Here is a 25,308-nt window from a genome sequence, read left to right on the forward strand (position 1 = left end):
ATAGGTCTGGTAATGTCGGATAATCTCGGATAACATATTTCTTTTCCATCGAATGGTGGAATCTGATGTGAAAATAATGCATTACGTTCTCTACAAGTAGACGAACATCTGCATGAATAGCCATTACTGTTGAGTGCTTCACTGTGTGTGGATAGCGTGTTTTCAACGTGACTGCAAAAAAAAAAAAAAAACCTTTTTTAGGGTAAGTAATGTGATTTATTCGTTACAAGTTATTCTTATATTTACACAACATGGTATGCACTGTTTGATATACCATAGATAAGGCTTCTTAATTCTCTAATTGCAGAAATTTTATCGACAACATGTTTCATGCAGCTGGCTTGTTTTACTGTTTGTGAAGAGTCGGCCAATGTCGGATACTAGCTGAGGGCAATGTCGGATACTAGCCGAGGGCAATGTCGGATACTAGCCGAGGGCATTGTCGGCTGTCTTTCAATGCTGCTCGCTACATAAAAGCTGCCTTAAACCCATTTATATGTTTTCTATAACAAACCACTACATTTTTACACATGGGTATTTTTAATTAATGTAAGTAATTAATTTTCTAATTAATCGAATATTATGAAGTAACGAATTCTTTCTTCTTCTGATATTTTTAGATGCCTAAATTAAAAGAAAAAAGAGATTCAGTCTAAAAAAATGGAAGTCTGAAGATATGGTAAATGCCATTGTCGCAGTACGGGAGAAAAGAATGGGCTATCTTGCTGCTTCCAAAAGATTCAATGTACCTCGATCAACATTATTTGATTATGTACGGTCCAACTCTGAGCCCACCAAAGCCGTTAAATCGAAACTTGGACGAAAACCAATACTCCCAGCTTCACTTGAAGAGAAGCTAGTTGACTATGTGTTATTGATGGAGAGAAAATATTTTGGTTGAACCAGAAATGATGTTAAAAGGCTTGCATATTAGTTGGCTAAACAGAACACTATTGTAATAGTTTCTGATATGCAATATATCATTTTAAATGCATTATCATACCTCTTACATGATAATGTCTAATGTATCCGACATTAGCTTCCCATTCTGTCAGTGATGATATTATTTCTGTTTTGTCTTTGAAAGTTATACAGCAAATACATATTATGTAAATTACCTAATACTTATGTTCAATCTGCAGGAACCCCAATAGGTTATTATAATACTGAGTAATTACAGTTCTAACTTTTTTTAATTACCTTTATTTTGAAACATCAAAATGGTATCCGACAATACCCTCCCTTACTCTATGTTATTCAAAGTTACGAAATCTTTCCACGCCGACCAAATGCTATTTCGAGAATGACGAGACGAGACTCGAAAGACAAATGAAACGAACACAGCGAGCGAGAGCGGCAGTTCTGTTCATCTCTAGTTCGGGGACTCGAAGAAACGCTATAACAAGTGCATTCAATTAGAATGGGACTACTTTGAAAATGATAATGTAAACATTGAAATAGAATAATAAATACCTGTGAAAAAAATTGTCTCAGTCTGTCTTGATCAGTCCTATCCTTACAGTTTTCCCTGACGTCCTCCACAAAACTTTTTACTTACCTGGATAAAAATAAGGACCTTGTGAAAGTACTTCTGTACTTGAAATCTGCATTACAGGTAATTCCCCTCTTTAACGTTTAAGGTGGGTTTTCACTTGTCTTCACTCTTCATAATTCTGTTGTAAACTAATGCAGACTTCAATGTAATTTTTCTAAAGGAATGCTGTTACAGCACCTCCTCGCTTCAGCTGTTTGTCTCCATGTCTCACCCAGCTTCACACCGGGTTACTGAAGTCTTCCTCCATACCACCTGCACCGCATCTCACACTGGACGGCCTTTGCCTTGCTAACGAGCGGCGACGAATTAATCATGACACTAAAAACGGCCCTGGAGACGGGAACCTCTTTTATTGATCGTTATGTGAGCCGCAGATTAACAGGCGCTTAGCCTTTGTTTTGCCGGTGCGACCACAAAGTTACAGGCTCCGTACTCTTCGATTAGATACGGCCTAACTTAAACATGGCGACAAAGATGATAATCATATTTTCGTTCACGAGTTTTAATTTCTTATTGCTGCATACACAAATTTTATAATAATAATAATAATAATAATAATAATAATAATAATAATAATAATAATAATAATATTGGGAGGGAAGTACGTCAAGGTACGTGAACCTTGTTCAACATCTCGTACTTGGATAATTTAGCAAATAACTGTTTTCAGAACATGGGAGGAGTGATAGTAGGAGGCAGAAGAATAAACTGCATAATAAAGGGTGCGTCAGAAAGAACGGATGGATTTCAAACTATCGATACGCAACGAGGAGAGAGATATAGTGAGGGGGACCACGACTGTTGGGTCAGCCATAGAATGCAGTTTCAGTTGAGAATATGGTGTTGGTATAGTGTACAACGTGCTTTCATCGTAGAGACATTTTTGAAAAATGAAGAGTCTGTGATCGCCACTCAGGACTCATTTCGACATCGGGCGTCACGCTAGGATTCCAACTCGGAATACAATTTTGCGGTGGGTGGCTTCATTTCGTATCACAGGTTCAACATTAAAGAAGAAATCACCTGGACGAAATTCTATTGCACTGAGATTGTCCGAGGCGACGGTAAGATCTCGCGCCCTGCGACTTCTTTCTTTGGGACCATTTGAAGGCGTAAGTTTGTAAACATCGATCACATACACTGGATGAACTGAAGACAGCGATTCGTGAAGAAATCGTGGCAATTGGGCAATTGCACCAGCTATGACTGTGAAAGTGATGGCGAACATCAGAAAACGCCTCGATGCCTGTATTGAAAGCCAAGGACATCATATGGATAATGTTGTTTTCCATAAATAAACTGCATGTATTGGTGAATATGTTGATAACAATACATTTTTGATTTGATGAATCTTTACAATTTTCTTGCCATGTGAAATCCATCCGTTCTTTCTGACGCACCCTGTATTTGCTGATGGTATGGCGTTGTTACCACAAGAGGAATCGATACTGAAGGATATACTACTGGAGCTAAATGACAGCTGTGAACAGTATAGGATGAAATTAATGCAAATAAGACGAAGAACATGGTCATAGGAAGAAAAATACAGAAGATAAACTTGTGAATTCCAAATGAGGCAGTAGAGCAAGTGGACAGCTTCAAATAATCCCGGTGTACTATAAGCAGTAACACGAGCTGCTGTCAGGAAGTCAAAAGAAGGATAGCAATGGCAAAGGAAGCTTTTAATAGAAAAAGAATCATCTTCTGCGGATCTCTGGAAAAAGAACTAAGGAAGAGACCAGTGAAGTGTTTTGTGTGGAATGTAGTATTGTATGGGTCAGAAGCATGGACATTACAAGTGAAGAGAAATGACTAGAAGCATTTGAAATATGGATATGGGGAATGATGGAGCGTGTGAAATGGACAGACAGAATAAGAAACGAAGCTGTGTTGGAAAGAGTGGGTGAAGAAAGAATGATACTGAAACTGATCAGGAAGAGGAAAAGGAATTGGTTGGGTCACTGGCTGAGAAGAAACTGCCTACTGAAGGATGCACTGGAAGGAATGGTGAACGGGAGAAGAGTTTGGCGCAGAAGAAGATATCAGATGATAGACGACATTAAGATATATGGATCATATAAGGAGACAAATAGGAAGGCAGAAAATAGGAAAGATTGGAGAATGCTGGGTTTGTAGTGAAAGCCCTGCCCTTGGGCGGAATAGTGAATAATAATAATAATAATAATAATAATAATAATAATAATAATAATAATACTTAGGAGTAAAATCAAATAAAAATGGAAATTATGGTGAAGAGATTGAATTTAGAAATAATAAGGTAAACTTGCTATATCAATTTTAAATGGAGTATTATGGGATAAGAATATAACATCAACAAGACAAACATTTATAACACAATTATTAAAACTATTACCCTTTATGGAGCAGAAATTTGGCCATTGCACAAAACAAATAAAGCTAAATTACTGGCAACAGAAATGGATTTTAGGCGTCAAGATTCCAGAAGCTCAAGAAGAAAATAAAATTAAAAAAAAGTTATTTGGAAAAAAAAATGGGAGTCAAACATGCAATTCTGGCGACATCTCAACAAATCAGTTGAGATGGTATGGGCACGTGCAAAGGCTGAATGGAGACAGACTTGTCAAGAGTGTATTCGAGTGGATACCAGAAGAAAGATGGAAGAGGGGAAGACCAAAACAACCTGGCAAGATGGATTGACGAAAAGGAATTTGGAAGATGATTTATGACGCGATAGAAAAGAATGAGAAGAGCAATTGGAAGATGTCAAAGACATTGAAACCCCCGATATAATAATAATAATAATAATAATAATAATAATAAAGATAATAACAATAATAATAATAAACATAATAATAATAATAAAGATAATAATAATAATAATAAACATAATAATAATAATAATAAAGATAATAATAATAATAATAATAATAAAGATAATAATAATAATAAAAATAATAAAGATAATAATATTATTTTATTATCGACATATTTATAAAAAGGAGAACGCCTTTAATAGCTGCATAAAATCTTCCTGCTTAAAGGGTTAGGCACAGCTCACAGCAGTAAAATTTTGGAAATATTCAACATTTTTTTCTTCCATTACTGTATCTTGTAGAATAATGAAAATTAGTATGTGTAAAACACAGTCCTTCTGCTATATGATAAACATGTGTTTATGATTTTAAAAAATTATTTATATATTTTTTAAATTCAAAGTTCACCGTGCAGTGATGAAATGTTTCACTCATAACTCAAAAAGTATCCAAAATTCTGGGATGAAATGTTTTGTGTGTATTTATGCATGTCGTATCTACAATATGGTGCAAAATCACTTCTGTATCTTTGATAGATTATCTGATAAAAAATAAATTCATTTTTAAAAATGGTCAAATATCTAACACAAAATAAAAAAAAAATATTGTTTACTAGGGAATGTAGTTTAAAGAGCATGATATTGTAAACACGAGTTTCAGCAATAAAATAAAAGAGAGAGAACATGAAAAAGTTAACAAGTTTATGAGTTATGAGGGAAACGCTTCATCACTGCACAGTGAAATTTGAATTTTGAAAAAAAAATATATATATATATATTTTTTTAATCGTAAAAATATTTTTCCATATAGCAGAAGGATAGATTTTTACACATAACAATTTTCATTATTCTGCAAGATACAGTAATGGAGAAAAAAAATGTTGAATATTTCCAAAAAATTTACTGCTGTAAGCTATACCTAATCACTTAACCTAAGAGTATAATTAAGTAAAAATAAATTCAATACCGGTAGTGTTTTATGTGGACGAGTTATATTTCAAACTATCTCACTGTGAGAGTTATTTCACCTTGAAAATATTAGTAGCTTTTACAGATATTGTGAACTCTTTAGACTCGACGAACACAATTTTAGTAGCTTTTACAGATCTTGTGAAAGCTTCAGACTCAATGAACAGGAATAGACCCGTTGACATTTTAATATTAAAAAAAATACCAGGTCAATTGATCTCGTTATTTTTATAGCTAAAGGTATCCCCTATATACACCTTAAAGGCCTTAAAGCCTTTTACCGTCGAGAAAGACCCAACACTCAATTTTATAAGAAACCGGGTGAACCTAAGGTCGTTCTGGAAGTGTCTGGCCACGAGAAAATCCAGTGAATACCCCGGAACTGAACTCAGAACCTTCCAGTTCGCAGCCAGTTGCATTTCCAACGGAGCTACCAATGGCTATTTAAATACTCTGCTTTTATTACAAAGCAGAAAGATCAACGCAACGATGTATTTTTATATAAAGTAAATATAAAACTGGCTCTGGTATTTATATCAGCGTTACATTAAACCAATGCAACATTCTCTGCACCAGGTTTATCCAGTGTTTGTATTCAAAGGCTCGTTTATGTAGCTCTTGGAGCGAAGAATTCTTTCACTACTAACAGTCGTAGGTGTTTTCTGTTCAAAGAAGTAAATGTGTTATTAGAAAGCAACTACTTTCAAGTTGGCTTTGTGATGCAAACAAAAATTAATGTCATCCTCTTCATATAGTAGTGATGACTATTTATGAACACTCAGTTAAAGTTCGATGATATATCGTCAGTTTACAAGCAAAACACATTAATATTTGAGGAGGAAAATTCGCTCTGGCGCCGGGAATCGAACCCGGGTCCTTGGTTCTACGTACCAAGCGCTCTGACCACTGAGCTACGCCGAATTCAATCCACAGCACCGGATAAAATCTTCCTCCTTCAGTGTTTCGCTTTGTGGCCTGACTCCAAGTTAGGCATATACAGGGACATCATTTTATTTTTACTTCAATTTTTATTGTACCTGTGTTTCTGAATGTACTTCACTTCCACCTCCTCTACTAGAAAACGTCCAACCGTTCTCCACACAGAACCAAGCCCGCGTAAGCAGTACTGAGTTAGTGAGCATAGTACGTTCCAGAAATATGTTCGCGTTTTCCAGCGACGAAAGAGCTTTCAATATTGAATCATATTTTCGCACAGGTACTGTCTGTTTGCCTACGTCGCATTCCGCTTTCTCCCACCTGCTTCTGTTCGCCCCTCTGTAAAGTCTAGTAGCTGGGTTGTCTTAGCTCTTTTCTGGAAACATTAATTTCTGTTAGGAATTAGACTTCTACGTAATATTATAAAACTGTTTAAAATAACTTAAATAAAAGGGCCTCGTTAAGTAATTAACTGTCACGTGATCCCCCCCCCTTTCTACGACCCTGCAACAAAACCATTGAACGGACAGTAGATAGCATTTCTGAGTAATTTTATGTTTTCGGATCGGGTAGAAGGGAAGATTAAATTTACAGTACGTAAGGTACTCTTTTATAGAGTAGGTACAGAATTATTTCAACGTGAGTTACTCGTACGACGGACGAAACTGGTAATTGGAATTACGTACAATAGTCTATAGTGCAATAATATGCACAAAAGAACTAAAGCTTGTCTCGAAATGAACGGCCACCATTTTCAAAAATGTGTTTAAATATCCATATTATGATTATTTTTCAATTTAACTTCATTCTCTATATTGTACGCTAATGTACTGTAGACAGTATAATATACACTGCATAATGAATACGTCCGAATGGATAGCTCAGTTCGTGAGTAAAACCACTAGTTGCTAATACAGTATTGTATTTTGATTAAACAAAAACCTAATGAAAATTATCAAACTCAAAATTGCGATATTTCCTAGTTTACATAAATGGATGAACTACTTTTCCTCCCTCCTATACCTAGTAAAGTGATTTGTATTTTACGCCAGTCTTGGAGTAACTTTCTCCATTCTCCTGTAACTTCATCCCTTTTAGCCCTAAATATTTTCCTAAGAACCTTATCCTCAAACACCCTTAATCTCTGTTCCTCCCTCATAGAGAGAGTCTAAGTTTCACAACCATACAAAACAACCGGTAATATAACTGTTTTATAAATTCTAACTTTCAGGTTTTTTGACAGCAGACTGGATGATAAAAGCTTTTCAACCCACATTCCCATATTTATTCTATGTTTTATTTCCTCCCGAGTGTCATTTATATTTGTTACTGCTGCTCCAACATATTTGAATTTTTCCACCTCTGCGAAGGTTAAATCTCCAATTTTTATATTTCAATTTCGTACAAAATTCTCGTCACGAGACATAACCATATACTTAGTCTTTTCGGAATTTACTTACAAACCTATCGCTTTACTTGCCTCAAGTAAAATTTCCGTGTTTTCCCTAATCGTTTGTGGATTTTCTCCTAACATATTCACGTCATCCGCATAGACAAGCAGCTGATGTAACCCGTTCAATTCCAAACCCTCAGTGTTATCCTGAACTTTCCTAATGGCATACTCTAGAGCAAAGTTAAAAAGTAAAGGTGATAGTGCATCTCCTTGCTTTAGGTCGCAGTGAATTGAAAAAGCATCAGATAGAAACTGGCCTATACGGACTCTGCTGTAAGTTTCACTAAGACACTTTTTAATTAATCGAACTAGTTTCTTGGGAATACGAAATTCAATAAGAATATCATATAAAACTTCTCTCTTAACCGAGTCATATGCCTTTTTGAAATCTATGAATAACTGGTGTACTGTACCCTTATACTCCCATTTTTTTTCCAATATCTGTCGAATACAAAAAATTATTATTATTATTATTATTATTATTATTATTATTGTTATTATTACTATTATTATTATTATTATTATTATTATTATTATTATTATTATTATTATTATGACGTAAGCATAAATATTAAACACGAAAATTACTCGATGACTTCTAAATCCTGGAGGTTATCGTGTCAATGCAGGAAAACGGAAGTCGTGAGCTAAATGCGGGTGACTCGCGCATTATTATGCATAAAGTTGGTAGCTCTGGAATTTAACAAGAAACCTACAGCACTGACCTGCTTCCGATACGGCTCGCCCTTAGGTCGCAGAATACATTACTACTGTATTAATACGAGTACCAAGCCGCCTGCAATCTCCCGTCAGCAAACTCAGTCTTCGAAACCCCGTGTCTCTCACATATTTTCACCAATGGAAACAAAACAAAGTTATTTCTCAGCGACTTACATACAATTCCTAGCGGATATCCGAGGAGTACTCTTCCCTCTATAATGTTTACACTATCTCTGCCAATTTCAGTTACGCCGCAATGTTTTGTTTATATGCGGATTCGAACAGGAGACAGGAAGGTTTCGTAATGAATAAGAGCTTGTTCTTACCTCATCTTCTTGCGACGTTGCCAACTCTGGCTCGTTTTCCTCCAACTTGGAGAGCAGTTTATCCTGAAACAAACAGATATCACATTATTCATCGAGTGTGCCAGAAATGCTATCGTACACAAAAAGGATACCCAAAGATTCTAGTCCTATATTGTGATTTATTCAGTTATATGTTGTAATTTTTATTTTATTTTATGGGCCAATAAATAATCAAACATGAAAGAGAAGTAATATTTTGTAGGCCTAACACTATTCTGCATAGTCTTATACTGCAGTTAATATAGGATGAAGAACAATCCTGTAGTGCTCGGGAAAAGCGACACAAGTCAAAAATGTTAATTTTACAGGAGAAGGAAAAAAAAACTGTCTTCACACTGGTTTATGTCGATTTGATTTTCTTCTGTATGAATTATTGTAATGGGAGAAATGCTTATGTCTCTTTTCCCAAGCGAGCAGATGTTCCGTAAGTTGTCAATAAATTAATAAAAAAAAGTTTGTGGAAACCCAGTGATCTAGGATGTCGTGTCTTTACATAGGCAATTCCAACAATAACGATGACGTATTAATTAATAAATGAATTATATATTTTGATACTTCTTTGTTTCAATTATTTACATCTTCATACAAAATGGCCGTGTCAAACACAGTTGCTAGTCTATGATTTCGGTAACAGATGGCTTTGGAAAAGATTCGACGGAAACATTTCTTAACGTGTAAAAGCTTAAAAAGTAAAAATTTCCTTAGCTATACCTCTTCTCTTGTAAAAAGTTTACTTTTGAAGAATTCCTTCAGGAAAATCAACTTCAATACACCACTCATATTTTTACTTACAAGAACTATCTGGTTTTAATTAAAATGTATCCGTTAATTATCTGTAGTATTGGAAACACAATAAAAAACATTCGATGATCCGTAGTCAAAGAAACAGAATAGAAGCCATTCAACTGTCAAGTGCTAGTCCTACTATTTTAATGATGACTTTTAATATCATATTATATGCATATAGGTCTATAAAACGTTTTATGTTCAAAATCGTGTACCGCAAGTTGCAATAATTATTACTCTTCATTGCTGGTGATACTTAAGTATTCATACTATGAAGTATTACTTCAGTCACCAGTTCTATAAATAACTATTCCATGATGTTTCGGTAAAGGGAGATAAGTCAAGAAAATGAGTTTTGAGATGAAAGACAATTAAACTTCAGACTCTTGTTACAATTAATTTTCTACGCAAATAAAACACATGAAATTTATTTATTTATTTATTTATTTATTTATTTATTTATTTATTTATTTATTTATTCATTTATTCATTTATTTTCATTTATTTATTCATTCATTCATTCATTTTGCTAATAATTGTAACATAAAATATAATAAAAACAGAAAAAACTTTAGCTCACCCCTGAAAGAGTAGAACTCGTGCTGAGGGGCGGATTCCTGAATTTAAATTAAGAAGTATATAATACAATTTTTATTATGTCTACTACGCAATAAGAATACATAAATTAAAATTTACAATTTTTCATAATTCATAAAATCCATACATAACTTTTTAAATTTAATACTAGAACTATTGGGCGGCCGGGTAGCTCAGTTGGTAGAGCAGCTGGCTACGGACTGGAAGGTCCGTGGTTCGATCCCAGGCGGTGACAGGATTTTTTTCTCGTTGCCAAACTTTCAGAACGGCCCCGAGGTTCACTCAGCCTCCTATAAAATTGAGTACCGGGTCTATCCCGGGGGGGGTAAAAGGCGGTCAGAGCGTGGTGCCGACCACACCACCTCCTTCTAGCACCGAGGTCATGGAAAGCATGGGGCTCTACCTCCATGCCCCCCAAATGCCTTCATGGCATGTTACGGGGATACCTTTTTACCTTTTACTAGAACTATTAGAATTGACAAGATTAGGATATTTAAATATAAATTTGTTATATATTCTTGGGCCTAAATTACTACTATGATTAAATACTGTAGCAGTGTTACATTTTGGTTCAATCAATCTTAAAGAATTCATACCTTTTTTTCATAACTATGAGAATACAATTCAAAATTATTTCGATTTTTATTTTTTTTTATGAAATGCTTAGTATTATTTTGTTCTTTGTGCACCAACTTGTAGAATTTAACTTGCATTCACCTGGAGAACAAAACTCCATTTGCACAAAAAAAAAAAAATCAACCCCTTTTACCGGTACTGTACTCCAACCACGAGAAAGTCTCAGGGGAATGAGACGCAGCGGGATAATGCTATGAATGAATGTTGATGTTATAAGGTCACACGTGGGTACACGCATCTCCATTGGCTAACTCTCAAAGGACAAGCGATAACACTGATACACACATACTTATACTACCCTAGTTACAAAATTAGATCACTGTTAATCTCCTGATCTTTTAATCCCTCCATGCAGGAAATAACAAATGCAGGAGAGCGCATGTTTTTTAAACTAACGTTATAATGGTAATATTATCTATCTACTTCGCTCCAATAGATGACGCAATAGTAAGCACATTCCTTTCACGGTTATCTCCTGGTTGGAGAATAGTATATCATCGTATTATTAATTATGTTTGTTTATGCTCGACCATGCCGAAATGTAGTAATTATACACCTGGTAGCAGTCCTTTAATGCATGTCATTAAAGTCCACCTATTCATTAAAGTTCAGGTTTTCGATTATTCACGGATATGCAATCGAAAGACAACGAGGGAAACGTCACGGAGGATGTAAATCACATACTGTCGCAGAAGGTTATGTTCTGTTACTATAATAATTAGTGTTAATTGTAAATAATATTCAAATAAATTGAATTTGTCATCTCGTTTTTCAATTCTAAATCAATTTCCAGGTTATATCAAAATTAGTTCATGTTACATTACAACAAGGTCAATGACATTATTGTTCCTCGGAAAAAATAAAAACTTTCGCGTCTGCGCACATCTCACAATTTAAGAGCTATGAACAAGGTCACTTCCGATCTTCTGTCAGATACAAATAAAATGAATACTTCTGAATAATTTCAAGTTAGAAACATGGTCGAGCATAAAAAGTCGTATCAAACTTATAAATTATTATAATGTACCGAAGTACATATGATATTTCCATGCAGATATTCTGCGTCATCATACGATGAAAGAGTAATGGAACGGAGAAAAATTCTCTCCGGCGCCGGGATTTGAACCCGGGTTTTCAGCTCTACGTGCTGACGCTTTATCCACGAAGCCACACCGGATCGTATGATGACGCAGAATATCTGCATGGAAATATCATATGTACTTCGGTACATTATAATAATATATATGATATGCGTAAATCACTTCGCGATTTAAGACGGCGCTTATTCCGTCGGATCCCGGCCAACTAGTCACTCATTACGAGTGCACCTCAGCACATATGTGGACTTCGGTCCTAGGTTCATAGATATCTATGACGTAGTGCAGAGGGCGGCCACTAGAGGGAACCCAAGAGTTGGAACTTAAAACTGAGACGATTCTTCCGACGCCGGGGCGGAATCCGGTGTGGCTTATTGGATAAAGCGTCAGCACGTAGAGCTGAAAACCCGGGTTCAAATCCCGGCGCCGGAGAGAATTTTTCTCCGTTCCATTACTCTTTCATCGTATGAAACTTGCCTATAATGGTAATTAAGACGCTCGTATGAAAATTATGAAACTCGCTTGCTCTCGTTTCATAAACATTTCACCGGCATTATCACCTTCATTTCATTCAGACGCTAAATAACCTAGATGTTGATACAGCGTCGTAAAATAACCCAATAAAATAAAAATCATAAACAAACATACTCGCGTCTTAATTACTATCATTACAGGCTCGTTGCATAATGTACTATTATTTTATTCTCCAATTCAAACTTTCCAAATACAGATACAGTAACTGTAAGATATTTCAATGTTTCAACTTGTTCTATCTTGCACTGGTATTGCATGCAGTCTTCCTAACACAGTTCAGTTGAAATCACTGAATGTCTCGCCTCACATCTCCATAGCGACGCTTGGCTCACTCTTGCCCGCACTGCACACAATGCTGTAGCACTTGTTATTATCGTTGCCATGACAACGCAGAAGTAAGCGCACAGATGATATTGCGCCTTGTAATTAGTTTTGCACGCGCGCATATTAAGTGAATCCAATATGGCCTGCAGCGCATATTGGGTCCCGCGCGCGCAGCAGGAAATTGTGTCTGAGTCGCATTGTAGACATAGGGACGCGACGCGACGCGCGCTGATGGCCGTGCAACTTTCTTCCGCATTCCCCGATGGCCTTGCATCCTTCACTTGTTTCCCTGGTAACGATCTGTCTGCAAAACAGAACCGGTCGCGTGGTGCGATGCGGCTGACAGAAACACGTAGACTCTAACGCTGTGAAACAGAGTCCGGACGTCGTATCTGGCTGTTTATTTGTTTTTTTTTTTTTACATTCATTTTTATATTTTCAGATATGCCTAGTAATATAATAAAATAAGTATATATAAATTTCAATCATAAGACACATCTGTTTTGCAAATGTTTATTTGCTATATGAATATGGAATATATTAACGTTTTCGCCTTATTGGCCATCATCAGATATAATCTATATATATAATTTGAACTGGTAATGGAAATTACGGGAAAACGGCTGAACGGATTTTAATAAATGGCCCCTCATTTTGAAGCTTGGAACCCAAAGTTTTTCGGAAAAGTAGTAGTTTTCAGTGAAATGTCAATTTTCCTACATGATTTTCCTATTTTCCAAAATCCATCTGTTGTCAGTTTTGAGAACTAGTTTTATCGAATCACGGCCGACTTGATTGAATTTCAGAACAAAATACACACTACAATAAACAATAGGCTATTACACGAAGGCCATGACCTGCAGCATTGCCGACATATTTAGAGGTCAATTCAATTTGTTATTAAAAATTGATTCTGCAGTGTATAATAATTTTCTGAGTACAGCTGTGTATTGGGTATTCAAATCTACGAAACTTGAGGTGGTTTGATGACATTATTACCATTAGAAATTAAATATTATTATAGTTAATATCACGATGCATCTATTTTTCATTAATTATACATAATATTGATGCTATATTGATGACATGAAAGTGAAACGTTTTGAGGTTATGTAAGTAAATGTAGAGAATATTTTAATTTAGATCTTCATTTCTATAATTTACTGAGTGGCTGCTATATATAACTACAAAACTTAAGTAAAATAATAATATTGTTATTAAAAATCAAATATTTTTATACTTATTGACCCAGTCGGGTTGGGTCTTTTTCATATACTTAATGGCGGTGTAGTGTAGATATTGATATGTGTCATTGTCTTCAGTATTGGCTCGAGAGAGCGCAAAAATTACAGTTCCTAAGGAAAATATATAAAAAGGTATTACTTACTGATAAAATAAGAGGCTCAGAAAATTTTGTAGTCTCCAGATCATTTCAGCAAGATCTCTTAGTAGGATAAAATGATTTTACGCTCTACATTTCAAGTTCTACATGCAGCAGCTATGCGAAAATGCTATTGTTCGAAAGCTTAGCAAACCTGACATTTTTTTTAACTTTTGCCTACAATCAACAATGACTTGAAATAGCTACTGCTATCGTCCTGACATTGATACTTGCGTTTTCGCGTTGAAACTCAAAAACTGAAGTTGGATATGTTCAAGAGAAAGTATTTGGCCTAAAAAAATCCATTCAGAGGGAGTATGTTTCATTATTATGGAAGCAAATATCTTTTAAAAAGACCAGTATTCTTCATTGAAAATAAATCTGAAAAATATTTATTTGAACGTCTAACGAACTTAGTTTGCAGCAGCATTTGCTGCACAAGCCACTAGTATAATATGTAATCTGAACCTTGATCAAATTGAGCAAATAACAAATGAGCAATGTATTATACAGGGACATCATTTTATTTTTACTAACATTTTTAATATTACCTTGCCTATACCTCTGGATCAACGCCGTTAGCTACCCCTTTCCACGACTGGAGTTCGATTTACTTTACTAAGTATAGGAGGGAAGAAAAGTAGTTCATCCATTTACGTAAACTAGGAAATATCGCGATTTTGAGTTTGATCATTTTCATTAGGTTTTTGTTTAATCAAAATACAGTACTGTATTAACAATGAGTGTTTTTACTCACGAAGTGAGCTGTCCATGTGGACGTATTCATTATGCTGTGTATATTATACTGTCTACAGCACATTAGCGTACAATATAGAGAATGAAGTTAAATTGAAAAATAATCATAATATGGATATTTAAACACATTTTTTAAAATGGTGGCCGTTCATTTCGATACAGTCTTCAGTTCTTTTGTGCACATTATCGCACTTAGACTATTGTACCTAATTTCAAGTACCAGTTTCGTCCTTCGTACTAGTAACTCATGTTGAAATAATACTCTGTAAAGGAGTACCTTACGTACTGTAAATTCAATCTTCACTTCTGCCCAATCCGAAAAGATAAAATTACTCAGAAATGCTATCTACTATCCGTTCAATGGTTTTGTTGCAGGGTCGTATAAAGGGGGGGGGGAAATCACGTGGCAGTTAATTACTTAACGAGGCCCTTTCATTTAAATTATTTTAAATAGTTGTATAATATTACGTAGACGTCCAATTCGTAACAGAATTTAATGTTTACCAGAAAAGAGCTAAGACAGCCCAGCCACTAGCTGGCGAATAAAAGCTGGTGGGGGAAACCGGGATGCGACGTAGGCAAATGGACGACAGTACATGTCCGAAAATGATTCAATATTGAAAGCTCTTTCGTCACTGGAAAACGCAACATATTTTTGGAACCTACTGTTTACTGTGACCGTAAGGCTACTATGACTGTATATGCGGCCTCGGATCTGTGTGGAGGACGGTTGAACTTCATTAGTAGAAGGGGTGGGAGTGAAGTACATTCAAAAACTCATGTACAATAAAAATTGAAGTAAAAATAAAATGATGTCCCTGTACATGGTGTTGGATCTTCATGAGCTTTATGTATAAAAGTATTGAAATTAATTATCCTTTATTTATACTTTTATACATAAAGCTCATGAAGATCCAACACCATGTATAATACATTGCTCATTTGTTATTTGCTCAATTTGATCAAGGTTCAGATTACAAATTTTATTATATCTGATGATGCCCAATAAGGCGAAAACGTTAATATATTCCATATTCATATAGCAAATAAACATTTGCAAAACAGATGTGTCTTATGATTGAAATTTATATATACTTATTTTAGTATGTTTACTTGTTGCCTATGTTCTTAAGTGGAGGGACGGTGTTGTGCTGAACCCATGTGAAGGGAGTCCCACCATGTTGCAGTTTGGTTGGTAGGTGTAATGAAGAATGACAAAAATTTCTACATTTCAAGAAATAAAAGTTAAAAACACAGTTATTATTATTATTATTATTATTATTATTATTATTATTATTATTATTATTATTATTATTATTATTATTATTATTACCATCTTCAACATCATTGACAGAAAAAAATATTTTGTAAGACAGTTTGAAAAATATATATATAATGTTGAACGGGAGAAGAGTTCGGGGCAGAAGAAATCAGATGATAGACGACATTAAGATATATGGATTATTTATTTATTTATTTATTTATTTATTTATTTATTTAACCTGGTAGAGATAAGGCCATCAGGCCTTCTCTTCCCCTCTACCAGGGGATTACAACTACAGGGACATCATTTTATTTTTACTTCAATTTTTATTGTACCTGAGTTTTTGAATGTACTTCACTCCCACCCCTTCTACTAAGGAAATTCCAACTCCACACAGAACCAAGACCGCAGATAGTAAGCAGTACTGAGTTACTGAGTATAGTACGTTCCAGAAATATGTTCGCGTTTTCCAGTGACGAAAGAGCTTTCAATATTGAATCATATTTTCGCAGAGGTACTGTCCGTTTGCCTACGTTGCATCCCGATTTCCTCCACCTGCTTCTGCTCGCCCCTCTGTAAAAGCTGGGCCGTCTTAGCTCTTTTCTGAAAACATTAATTTCTCTTAGGAATTGGACGTTTACGTAATATTATACAGCTGTTTAATTTAACTTAAATAAAAGGGCCTCGTTAAGTAATTAACTGTCACGTGATTTCCTCCCTTTCTACAATCCTGCGGCATAACCACTTGGACGGACAGTAGATAGCATGTCTGAGTAATTTTATATTTTCGGATCGGGCAGAAGTGAAGATTGAATTTACAGTACGTAGAGTAGGTACAGAATTATTTCAACATGAGTTACTAGTACGAAGGACGAAACTGGCAATTGGAATTAGATGCAATAGTCTATAGTGCGATAATATGCACAAAAGAACTGAAGCCTTTATCGAAATGAACGGCCACCATTTTCAAAATTGTGTTTAAATATTCATATTATGATTATTTTTCAATTTAACTTCTTTCTCTATATTGTACGCTAATGTGCTGTAGACAGTATAATATACACTGCATAATGAATACGTTCGCATGGATAACTCACTTCGTGAGTAAAAACACTTATTCTTAATACAGTACTGTACTTTGATTAAAGAAAAACCTAATGAAAATGATCAAACTCAAAATCGCGATATTTCCTAGTTTACGTAAATGGATTAACTACTTTTCTTCCTTCCTATACCTAGTAGAGTGATTTGTGTTTTACGCCAGTATCATCGAACTCCAGTCTTGGAGGGGGGAGCAAGCGGTGTTTCCGGTTCTGTAAAGGTATAGACAGGTTAATATTAAAAATGTTAGTAAAAATAAAATGATGTCCCTGTACAATATTAAGACTACAATTACAATTATAATTACAATTAATATTGAATTTACAAATACAATAAAAATCAAAGTACTAAAAGATAACAGACTAATAAAAGCTAGACAGTTCATTGTAAAAATTAAGAAGAGAGAAAATTTTCTTTTATTAACTAAGTAAAAATTAAACCTACTCTACGCAGTAAGAAAATGCTTAATAAGCTTGCTTTTGAACGCTACTAAATTCCGACAGTCTCTGATGTCACTGGGTAGGGTATTCCACAAGCGCGAGAGCGAGATTGTGTATGATGATGAATACGATGATTATATGAGGAGACAAAGAGGAAGGCAAAAAATAGGAAAGACTGGAGAAAGCTGGATTTGCAGTGAAAGACCTGACCTTGGGCTGAACACTATGAATGAATGAATGAATGAATGAATGAATGAATGAATGAATGAATTAATTAATTAATTAATTAATGAATATATTATGTCGAATATGGAGTAAGGCCACTAAGAGAAAATACCAAAAGACAAAGATCCGATTCGGTGCTGGGGATTGAGCCTCGGTGTAGCTCAATGGTTAGAGCGCCCAGTGCGTATATCACGTAACTGAAAGGACAGAGAAGAATGCAAAGTAAACCAGTGTTTATGCCCGTCGTGGTCAATGTGTATGGAGATGAGTAGAATCTAGATGCTTCTGCGCTGTGACTTTGTAGTTTAGACCAGCGGTTCTCAACCTATGGTACGATTACCACTGGTGGTACTTGAGTCACTGCTGGGTGTGATAAAAACATACAAATTATCATAAAATATAATTATATAGCTGTTTCTGCATATTTTACGGAACACTCCATTAAAAATTCAAATAATAACTGTTTTTAATTAAACACGCCTAAATAAATCAATAAATTACTGGTATTGGACCATATGAACGTTTATTAGGCCTATGACCTTGGGAGTGACACTTGACGATTTGACATTGTAAATTTGGCTAACGGTACAGATAATGTCCTAAATTAAAAATAGTGGTACCACAGTCTAGTTTATACAGTCACGAAGCTTGAGTTGTTGAGGGTACTAGGAACAATAGACTGTGCCGGTACTCTTTCGCATTGTCTGTGATGAGGCGATAGTAGCGATCCTAGTGGTTAGCAACTATCTATGGATGCATATTCCCTACGTATTGAGCTTCGTGGCTGTATATACTAGACTATGGTGGTACGTCACTGAAAAAGGTTGTTTCAGACTAAATATGCAGAACTACTGATTTCGCCCAGGCTACGTGGCAACGCCGCTGCTTTGAGTAAACTTAATGACTGCAGGACTACAAAATAAAATAAGAATTGAACACACCGAGTGATAAAACACTCAACTTGCATTCGGGAGGTCCCGGTTTCAAATCATGGAACAGGCCAATTTCATTGGGGTTTTTAGTGATTTTCTCGATCATTAAATAACTACGAATCTAATGAATAATTTGAATAATTTCAAGAGAAAAATTGTTCCAGGACCGGGTATCGAACCCATGACCTTTCGCTGAACGCGCCAAACGCTCTAACGACTGAGCTACTCAGGAACTATACCAGACTCTGGATCAATTTTCCTCTTATATCCACATACCTCCAGTGGGTTGACAGATTGTCAGATCCCAGCATTGAGTGTACACCAAGGTGTGTGTGACTTAAATTTGTGGTATTTTATTATCGAAACAACAGTAGCGAGTATTATACAAATCTGACTTTTTTTTTCAGATACAGCTCGCTGTAAGCTGACTTGAATAATTTCAAGGGAAAAATTGTTTCAGGGCCGGGTATCGAACCCGAGCTTTGTAAACTACGAATCTAGTTATTATTCCTGATTGGTAACTAGTACAAACATTAGGGTACAGAATCTGATAAAGTTTCACAAGATCTCAATCCCTACTGATCGCACATACTAGTTGGATTGCCCGCTAGGTGTTAATTTTATGTATGTATTTTATGTGGTGTATGTATATATGTATTTATTTATTTTATTTTATTTGGTCATTTTACGACGCTGTATCAACATCTAGGTTATTTAGCGTCTGAATGATATGAAGGTGACAATGCCTGTGAAATGAGTCCGGGGTCCAGCACCGAAAGTTACCCAGCATTTGCTCGTATTGGGTTGAGGGAAAACTCCGGAAAAAACCTCAACCAGGTAACTTGCCCCGACCGGGATTCGAACCCAAGCCACCTGGTTTCGCGGCCAGACGCGCTGACCGTTACTCCACAGGTGTGGACTGTATGTATGTATGTATGTATGTATGTATGTATGTATGTTAGTAGATTATTTTACGATGCTTTATCAACAGCTTAGGTTATTTAGCGTCTGAATGAGATGAAGGTGACAATGCCTGTGAAATGAATCCGGGGTCCAGTACCGAAAGTTATCCAGCATATGCTCGTATTGGGTTGAGGGAAAACTCCGGAAAAAACCTCAACCAGGTAACTTGCCCCGACCGGGATTCGAACCCAAGCCACCTGGTTTCGTGGCCAGACGCGCTGACCGTTACTCCACAGGTGTGGACTGTATGTATGTATGTATGTATGTTAGTAGGTTATTTTACGATGCTTTATCAACAGCTTAGGTTATTTAGCGTCTGAATGAGATGAAGGTGACAATGCCTGTGAATTGAATCCGGGGTCCAGTACCGAAAGTTATCCAGCATATGCTCGTATTGGGTTGAGGGAAAACTCCGGAAAAAACCTCAACCAGGTAACTTGCCCCGACCGGGATTCGAACCCAAGCCACCTGGTTTCGTGGCCAGACGCGCTGACCGTTACTCCACAGGTGTGGACTGTATGTATGTATGTTAGTAGGTTATTTTACGATGCTTTATCAACAGCTTAGGTTATTTAGCGTCTGAATGAGATGAAGGTGACAATGCCGGTGAAATGAATCCGGGGTCCAGTACCGAAAGTTATCCAGCATATGCTCGTATTGGGTTGAGGGAAAACTCCGGAAAAAACCTCAACCAGGTAACTTGCCCCGACCGGGATTCGAACCCAAGCCACCTGGTTTCGTGGCCAGACGCGCTGACCGTTACTCCACAGGTGTGGACTGTATGTATGTATGTTAGTAGGTTATTTTACGATGCTTTATCAACAGCTTAGGTTATTTAGCGTCTGAATGAGATGAAGGTGACAATGCCGGTGAAATGAATCCGGGGTCCAGTACCGAAAGTTATCCAGCATATGCTCGTATTGGGTTGAGGGAAAACTCCGGAAAAAACCTCAACCAGGTAACTTGCCCCGACCGGGATTCGAACCCAAGCCACCTGGTTTCGTGGCCAGACGCGCTGACCGTTACTCCACAGGCGTGGACTGTATGTATGTATGTTAGTAGGTTATTTTACGATGCTTTATCAACAGCTTAGGTTATTTAGCGTCTGAATGAGATGAAGGTGACAATGCCGGTGAAATGAGTCCGGGGTCCAACACCGAAAGTTACCCAGCATTTGCTCATATTGGGTTGAGGGAAAACACCGGAAAAAACCTCAACCAGGTAACTTGCACCAACCGGGATTCGAACCCGGGCCACCTGGTTTCGCGGCCAGACGCGCTGACCGTTACTCCACAGGTGTGGACTGTATGTATGTATGTATGTATGTATGTATGTATGTATGTATGTATGTATGTATGTATGTATGTATGTATGTATGTATGTATGTATGTATGTATGTATGTATATACAGGGACATCACTTTATTTTTACTTCAATTTTTATTGTACCTGAGTTTTTGAATGTACTTCACTCCTACCCCTTCTACTAATGAAGTTCAACCGTCTTCCACATAGATCCAAGACCGCACATACAGTCATAGTAGGTTTACCGTCACAGTACGTTCCAAAAATATGTTCGCGTTTTCCAATGACGAAAGAGCTTTCAATATTGCATCATTTTCGCACAGGTACTGTCGTCCATTTGCCTACGTCGCATTCCGATTTTCCCCACCAGCTTCTATTCGCCTTTCGGTAAAGGCTAGTGGCTGGGCTGTCTTAGCTCTTTTCTGAAAACATTAATTTCTCTTAGGAATTGGGCATATACGTAATATTATACAACTGTTTAAAATAACTTAAATGAAAGGGCCTCGTTAAGTAATTAAATGTTACGTGATTTCCCTCCTTTCTACGATCCTGCGACATAACCACTTGGACGGACAATAGATAGCATGTCTGAGTAATTTTATCTTTTCGGATCGAGCAGAAGTGAAGATTGAATTTACAGTACGTAAGGTACTCTTTTACAGAGTAGGTACAGAATTATTTCAACATGAGTTACTAGTACGAAGGACGAAACTGGTAATTGGAATTACATACATTAGAACTGAAGCCTGTATCGAAATGAACGGCCACCATTTTCAAAAATATGTTTAAATATCCATATTATGATTATTTTTCAATTTAACTTCATTCTCCATAGTGTACGCTAATGTGCTATAGACACTATAATATACACTGCATAATGAATACGTCTCAGTTCGTGAGTAAAAACACTCGTTGTTAATACTGTACTGTATTCTGATTAAACAAAAACCTAATGAAAATTATCAAACTCAAAAGCATGATATTTCATAGTTTACGTAAATGGATGAATTGCATTTCTTCCCTCCTATACCTAGTAAAGTGATTTGTTTGTATATTACGCCACCGAACTCCAGTCGTGGAAGGGGTTAGCAACCGTTGATTCAAAGATATAGCGAGGTTAATATCAGAAATGTTAGTAAAAATAAAATGATGTCCCTGTATATCTGCAATAATAACACGGAATTGAAGTCCGGTCCCTTTATGACAAACTGAATAGTTATGTCAAATTAGAGAAATAATCCCTGTCTCTAGAGGATTTCATGTTAAGAAAAAGGCATTGAGTATATGAGGCTATTCCTTCAAATGGCCAGTTTCCATAGAAACGCCTACCTACCACATAGCTTGTACAATGTTTTAGGCAAGGCCCATACAACCAATGCTTTTTTCTTAAAGTGGAATCCACTATAGTAGCGACAAGTGCGTGTGCAACTATAGTCTTCATCTGTTCTGCGTATCCGTGGCAACTCTGTATTTCGTCGAAATGGTGAGGACCCGGCGCCGAGTTTTTGCCGCCCCTGGGCGTCGCGGCGCTCTGTTTGGGGTGACTGCGGAACAGGGCGAGCCCCGGAGCAAATCAATACTCGCTCTCCAGCTCCCTGCTTGTTTTTTGGCGCTGTATCAACTATAGATAATGCTCAATCAACCATAACTATCATTCTGTTAATTATTCTTGTTTTTTTCACAACAGCATATCAACTGCAGAGTTTAGTATGTCAGCTCTGAAAACCATTACTTATTATGCGACACAAAATGGAGGCACATGGTCAGCAAGATTTTCCCACTACTATAACTACAGACATTCTGTCCTGAATAGTATACGAACTCACAACCGTGGCTTCGATACAACGTCAAACCTGCACCTTACCCACTGGGTCAATTAGGGCTGCATATTTGAATGTCCACTTAGATAAATCACAACAAAATAAACAGAATTCATCACTTCCATTATCGTCATCATAATATTGTCACTATCATCGTCATTTTCGTCTTCTTCACTATCTTCATCGTCGTAATTTTCGTTTTCAACATTCTCATCATAGTCTTGTTTATTTTCGTCTTCGTCCTTGTTATCGACATCGTCGTCATTTCTGTTTTCGTCATCATCACCATCACTATCGTAATTTTTGTCTTCAATGTTGTCATCATCGTCGTCCTAATTTTCGTCTTCATCCCTCTTATCACTGTCATCTTCATTTCAATTTTTTTATTGTCATCGTCGTTAATCATTTTCGTCTTCTTCATTATCTTCATCGTCGTAATTTTCGTCTTCATCCTTGTTATTGGCGTCGTCAACATTTCTGTTTTCTTCATTGTCATCGTCATTAGTCAATTTCATTTTCTTCATTATCTTCATCGTCGTAATTTTCGTCTTCAACATCCTCATCATAGTCTTATTTATTTTCGTCTTCATCCTTGTTATTGACGTCGTCAACTTTCTGTTTTCTTCATTGTCATCGTCGTTAGTCAATTTCATTTTCTTCATTATCTTCATCGTCGTAATTTTCGTCTTCAACATTCTCATCATAGTCTCATTTATTTTCGTCTTCATCCTTGTTATTGATGTCGTCAACTTCCTGTTTTCTTCATTGTCATCGTCATTAGTCAATTTCATTTTCTTCATTATCATCATCGTCGTAATTTTCGTCTTCAACATCCTCATCATAGTCTCATTTATTTTCGTCTTCATCCTTGTTATTGATGTCGTCAACTTCCTGTTTTCTTCATTGTCATCGTCATTAGTCAATTTCATTTCCTTCATTATCTTCATCGTCGTAATTTTCGTCTTCAACATCCTCATCATAGTCTTATTTATTTTCGTCTTCATTCTTGTTATTGACGTCGTCAACATTTCTGTTTTCTTCATTGTCATCGTCGTTACTCAATTTCATTTTCTTCACTATCTTCATCGTCGTAATTTTCGTCTTCAACACCCTCATCATAGTCTTATTTATTTTCGTCTTCATCCTTGTTATTGGCGTCGTCAACATTTCTGTTTTCTTCATTGTCATCGTCATTAGTCAATTTCATTTTCTTCACTATCTTCATCGTCGTAATTTTCGTCTTCAACATCCTCATCATAGTCTTATTTATTTTCGTCTTCATTCTTGTTATTGACGTCGTCAACTTTCTGTTTTCTTCATTGTCATCGTCATTAGTCAATTTCATTTTCTTCATTATCTTCATCGTCGTAATTTTCGTCTTCAACACCCTCATCATAGTCTCATTTATTTTCGTCTTCATCCTTGTTATTGACGTCGTCAACTTTCTGTTTTCTTCATTGTCATCGTCGTTAGTCAATTTCATTTTCTTCATTATCTTCATCGTCGTAATTTTCGTCTTCAACATCCTCATCATAGTCTCATTTATTTTCGTCTTCATCCTTGTTATTGATGTCGTCAACTTCCTGTTTTCTTCATTGTCATCGTCATTAGTCAATTTCATTTTCTTCATTATCATCATCGTCGTAATTTTCGTCTTCAACATCCTCATCATAGTCTCATTTATTTTCGTCTTCATCCTTGTTAGTGACGTCGTCAACATTTCTGTTTTCTTCATTGTCATCGTCGTTAGTCAATTTCATTTTCTTCATTATCTTCATCGTTGTAATTTTCGTCTTCAACATTCTCATCATAGTCTTTTATATTTTCGTCTTCGTCTTTGTTATCGACGTCGTTATCACTTGTTTCCATCATTATCATCATCATCATCATCATCATCAACATCATCATCAACATCAACGTAATTTTCGTCTTCAATATTGTCTTCATCGTCGTCTTCATTTTCGTCTTCCCTAGTAGTTTTCATTTTCGTCTTCATTCTTGTTGTGATTGGCATCTTTATTTCAATTTTCTTCATTATCATAGTCGTAATTTTAGTCTTCAACATTCTCATCACATTTGTATTTATTTTCGTCTTCGTCCTTGTTATCGACGTCGTCATCATATCTGTTTCTATCACTGACATCATCATCATCATCATCATCATCATCATCATCGCAATTTTCGTCTTCAATATTGTCATCATCGTTATCTTAATTTTCGTCTTCATCCTTGCTATCATTGTTATCTTCATTTCAATTTTCTTCACTGCCATTGTCGTTTCATTGTCGTTAGTTATTTTCGTCTTCTTCACTGTCTTCGTCGTCGTAAATTTTAGTGTTTAACATTCTCAACATAG

At 36.1% G+C, this 25,308-nt stretch overlaps 1 protein-coding gene across 1 annotated transcript in view; it reads right to left on the reverse strand.

Moving 5' to 3' along the window:
* Positions 1 to 25,308, reverse strand: part of LOC138706618 (chromatin assembly factor 1 subunit A-B) — a 479,650-nt gene that overhangs the window by 114,213 nt on the left and 340,129 nt on the right. Inside the window, exon 2 of the mRNA XM_069836134.1 lies at positions 8,754 to 8,816. Within this exon, the coding sequence (XP_069692235.1) occupies positions 8,754 to 8,816 (63 nt within the window). The remainder of the gene's footprint in view (positions 1 to 8,753; positions 8,817 to 25,308) is intronic.

Source organism: Periplaneta americana, chromosome 9, assembly GCF_040183065.1.
Source record: "Periplaneta americana isolate PAMFEO1 chromosome 9, P.americana_PAMFEO1_priV1, whole genome shotgun sequence".
Lineage (NCBI taxonomy): Eukaryota > Metazoa > Arthropoda > Insecta > Blattodea > Blattidae > Periplaneta > Periplaneta americana.